At 38.3% G+C, this 5,176-nt stretch overlaps 1 protein-coding gene across 1 annotated transcript; it reads right to left on the minus strand.

Moving 5' to 3' along the window:
• On the minus strand, nt 1–2,651 carry LOC142639164 (protein translation factor SUI1 homolog 1). The gene is made up of 5 exons (XM_075813282.1): nt 2,462–2,651; nt 1,565–1,651; nt 782–987; nt 633–686; nt 1–262 (listed from the first exon to the last, which is right to left on the minus strand). Exons 2-5 carry the CDS (start codon nt 1,599–1,601, stop codon nt 218–220), a joined length of 342 nt encoding a protein of 113 aa, XP_075669397.1. The 5' UTR covers nt 1,602–1,651; nt 2,462–2,651; the 3' UTR covers nt 1–217.
• Nucleotides 2,652–5,176: the final 2,525 nt, after the last annotated feature.

Raw genomic sequence — 5,176 nt, forward strand, 5'->3', positions numbered from 1 at the left:
TTTAACATCCTATTTTGACAGTGCTTGTTATTAAGGATGGAACAAGTAGTAATAAGTTCCATAATCATCCCACATTACACAGCAACTAGAATACTAAAACACACCAGAAACAGAGTGTAGAGTATTGAACACACTAAAACCTTAAGATAACATGACAGAAAAACACTTGGATAGTGTCTGGAACATATAAGGGCATAAAGCTTTCAGTTGCTGCAGCTCAGAAACCATGAATTTTGATATTTTCTTTCTTCACAATTCCAGCCTGTTATCCACAATCAAGACAAAAGAAAGCAAAAATTAGGACTGAACCACACCAAATTTTCTACTGCAACAAGTAAATTAATTACTTCACTTTATGCACATTTCAAGTCCAGAAAACTGGATTTCTTTCCTTCCTATCCCACAAATTTATTGCACCTTTATTTTACCTCTGAAAATTGTCAGCATGCAATTCTTTATTTATCAAATGTCATCATATGGAGAAAATAAAAAGGAAAGCAAGCATTTCAATGGATTGTTACCATTTAAGCATGGCATCAATAACATATTCACCAGAAAAAAAGATCACCAATAGTCATACCATCAAACATTTAACTTTGTCCTGGCAAATCTAAGATGTGGTAAGTAGTTACCTGGACAAGGAAGGTGGAAACATTCTTCCTCTGATCACCTTGAAGTTGAATAACCTGTACACACAAGAATATCAGAATTTGAGGAGAACACAACAATTATTAGGTTTAGAAAAAGGCAAACAAGAGCAGAGCATGGCTCTAAAGCCTACCTGTCCTAGTTCGGGGTCCTGGACTACAGTACCATTGCAGCAAAATTCCTTCTTAAGGTCTTTGAGTATCTTGTTGTAGCTGTATTCTTTCTTCAAACCCTGCACAGTTGTCAGGCTCTTTCTACCGTTCCGCTGCTGTATACGAATGTGCACATACTCTTTTGTCCCAGCACCGGAGTCCTCAGCATTTGCGTCAGCAAACGGATCTATACCCAGCCCACAAGGACAACAAACTAATTAGAATTTCCATTGGAGGAAGAGGGAGAGAGAAAATCTATATTGGAGAGGCACAACTAACACAACCTCACTCCCACCACTCTACGTTCACAGCTAACAGAGTCAATTTTTTTTTTATCCTCATATTTATTTCAAACATCAGTCATAGCTTTACCATATGACAATGTCCCAGCCATCATGTTATAATCAGTGTATTATGGCTTTTTAAAAACAACTTGGCATTCAGAATCCTTAAAAGTGTTTTTTTTTTTTCATCATATGGCTGACTCCAACTAGCCTGTTGAGTATCCATAGCCGACCCAAAAATTTAGGGACTAAGGATTTTTTTTTTTTGTTACAAGAAAAAATAGAAAAACATATTTTGGAAATATTTTTTATTTATTTATTACATTTCAAAAGGGGAAGAGGGGATTTGAACCCTGAAACCTACAGGTCATTAGCTGCACTCAAAATCCTGTCTCAAGAAATTTTTTGCATGTGAAGACAAGGAAAATCATATGACATTTAAATAAGAGCAAAAATCAAACAGAAGAAAAGTAGACATACCAAAGGCAGTAGGAATTTGGGAGTCGAGTTCAGACATGAAACTTGGCTGATTAAATCGAACCAACTAACAACCAGAATTCTTCAGACCTGAATTATAGGGTGAAACCACATCAGAATGCCAAACAATGATGAATATATATAATAGTGCCTATTATCATCATATACAATTACAACTACACAGGTTATCTCTCATCAACCATACCACACTTCCAAGTAGAAGACTCAGGCAAAACAAAACAACAATCTATATGAAAAACAAAACAGGGTTACAAGGAGCAATTGGGCAAATTCAGAAACACAACACCTTTCAAATCAAAGTCCTATAAAATCGCTACACTAATAACAGCAGTCACAATCAAATTCAATTACACAAACATACAAATTGATAGATAAATGAAAACGAAGCAACAAAAATCCAAAACAAGACAAACCCAACAAAATAAAGCTTTGATCGTATGATGTTTAGCTCCTAACACAACAAAATCCAAAAGGGTAATACCAAAAAGAACATAGCACAAGCAACAAACTTTACCAAAAACAAAATAACTCATCCCAAATCGTACATAAACATTAAAAGACATGCTTGATCTACCTGCAGAGTTTCACAAAGTCTCTTAATAAAAGCGATAAAAGAATAAAACTTTAGGACCCATACACATAAATACATACCTTTTCAGTTAGATTCTAAGAAAAAATCAGACAAAAGACCAAAATAGAAAGTTAGATAGGAAAGGCACAAAATTTAAACACGAATCATGGAACAGAGAAACAAATATAATCATCCAAAGCCAAAATTCGAATTCCAAAATCGAAACAGATTAAAAAATGAAACCCTAAGTTAACCAAATATAAGATCGGATCGCGAAGAATTGTGAGAGGGAAAAGAAAGAAGAGTACCAGATCCGAAGGTTAGAGTTTCGAAATTGGGCGTCGGTGGTGAGAGACGGAAACCCTAAAATTCGGATTAAAAAAAAAAGACCTTTCTCTCTCTCTGTGCGTGTATCGCTCGCTCGCTCGCTCTTATCGAAGGCTGTTTGGTGAGAGAGAAAAGTGAATGGACATGAGAGGCTTTGACAAAATATATAGCGCTTATAATATTCTGAATTTTTATTTATTATTATTATTTTTTTAATACATTTATTTTTCTAAAAAAGGGTCTGTAAGGTCGGTGTCACGCATAATCACGCAATAAAAAGGGATGGGAGTGTGTTGGTTCGCAACTTCACCTCACATTTTGGAATAAATTTTAAAAATAATTAATTAAAGGATAGGGACTAGGAGTGGGTAACTTGGCCCGTTAGTCAACCCAACCAATTTGGGATGGGGGAGAAACAAAATTTTTTGGTGTTTCGAAATTGCGTGATTAGATTGATTGATTACAGTCGCTTTATTAGAAGATGGGCGGTGGTTGAATCAAAATTCACTCATGGAGTTGGTGTCTAATTCGGAAGACGCATGAGACCGAAAAATTATTAAGTATTATAAATGTGTATTCTCTCATCTCACATAAATGGTAGATCTCATCATGAATTTAATTAGTGAGACCTACCATTCATGTGAGAATAGGAAGTACGCATTTATGGTACTCCGGAAGTACACAATAATTTTTCCATGAGACCTACCTCTCACAGTGTCATAGGGTCAATTTTTTTTCACTCAAACTTTCTGTCTGTGATGGCCCTAGTCCTTGATTTAGTCTCAGCCAACGCCACACACACATTGCAATAATAATTAGAACAAATTATATAGGGACGTTTAAACGTACAGTTTACACAATATTTACAGGGAACCCACCCCCAACCTTTATTACTTAGTCTCAAATACAAAGGAAACCCCTTTACAAGCCTAGAGAATTACATAGAATTTTCCCAAGGCCAAATACACTTTGTTGTTGACACCCCCTTCAGCCTTAGGGTTAAATACACAGAATTAACTACTATAACAATTATTGCCTAGTAACAGCCTGGGTCTTGGACAATCTGCCACTTGTGTTCTGACTTAGGACACCTTCAACTGACGCTGTCTTGGCCTACTCTCCAAGTTTCCAGCCCCTACACAGCAGGTCTGATCATCAAGAAAGTTAGGAACTGCTTGGTAACTGTCACTGCACATGCACAGCCCATGTCTCAGCAGACCATAAGGCCTCTGCCCATCCTCCAACAGCCCACACAACATGTTCTCACACATTTTAAGAGGCTTGGCCCATGCTCAAGGCCTCCTATCAACACTACAGCTCACACAGCATGCCCACATGTAGCACACAAAGTAACTGTCATCAACACACTAGCACTTGTCCATGCATTCAGCCACCACCACTAGCCCAATCCTTGCACACAACATTTAATCATCACAACAACCCAGCCTTGCCTTGCACTCAAGCCACCAAGCTCACACACAAGAAACTAACAACTAAGCCACCTATGCCATACACCACCACATAGGGTCAGCACCATCTCTACCCACCATGGCTTTCCTCTGTCACAGCCTTGGGGCATCATGTGGAGCAAGGTGCCTCCACATGCTACCCCCTCATTCCAGCTCATCGATCCAACTCGAGTAGGGAGACTAGACAGATCCCCTTCAAAGAGCCCTTAGAAGCATCACTAGTCAGGCATGAGAAGGTATGAGTATGTTGAGAAAACATGAAGCCAAGTGATTGACTCAATGCTGCCTAAGTACCCTCATTCCTTATGCCATCATTAGTAACAAGTAAAGCTCATAACAAATCACCCCCACTAGAAGAAGCCGACATCCTCATCGATAGGGTATCTTCAAATACCTTCACTTCCTTTTCAAACTGCCATAAAATCAATGCCTTCTCCCAACTTGCTTCCGTTTTAACTGCCTCTTTCCACTTAACTAAGTAATAAGTTATCATGTTTCCACCCTTTTGATAACCTGTTACCTTCTTGTCAAGAATTCTGTCTAGTTCACAATCAAATTGTACCATAACAGTAAGTAGGGCATGCCTTACCTCATTCCTTGCAGGATCTTGGTCATCCTCATGATAAGGCTTTAGAAAGCTCACATGAACTGTAGGGTGAATCTGCAACCTTTCATGCAATTTCAACTTGTAAACAACATTACCAATTCTCTTCATAATTTCAAAGGGACCATCATACTTTGGAATTAAACCTTGGAGCACACTCTCACTTCTAAACTTTCTCCAAACCTATGGAGTTAACTGCAACAGCACTTTATCCCAACCTAGAACTCAAAAGACCTCCTCCCTTTATCAACATACTTCTTCATTCGCCCCTGTGCTTTTAACAAACTATCTTGTGCTTCTTGCATCAATTCTTGTTTAGCAATAACAAATATGTATGCTGCGGGATGCCTACTCCCTGAACGCTGCTTTGCAATCTCATGAGGTGTTAGGGGCTACTGTCCCATTGCCAACTCGAATGGACTCGTTCCCATTGAAGAAGACTTGTGCATATTATAAGCAAATTGTGCTAAATCCAACAAGTCCAACCAGTTTTTTTGACTTGCAGTCACATAGTGCCTCAAGTAATCTTCTAATACAACATTGATCTTCTCGGTCTAACCATCTGTTTGTGGGTGATTAGCGGTAAAGAACTTCAACTATGAACCCAGCAACCCAAACAAAAC

Source organism: Castanea sativa, chromosome 6 (genome assembly GCF_040712315.1).
Source record: "Castanea sativa cultivar Marrone di Chiusa Pesio chromosome 6, ASM4071231v1".
NCBI lineage: Eukaryota > Viridiplantae > Streptophyta > Magnoliopsida > Fagales > Fagaceae > Castanea > Castanea sativa.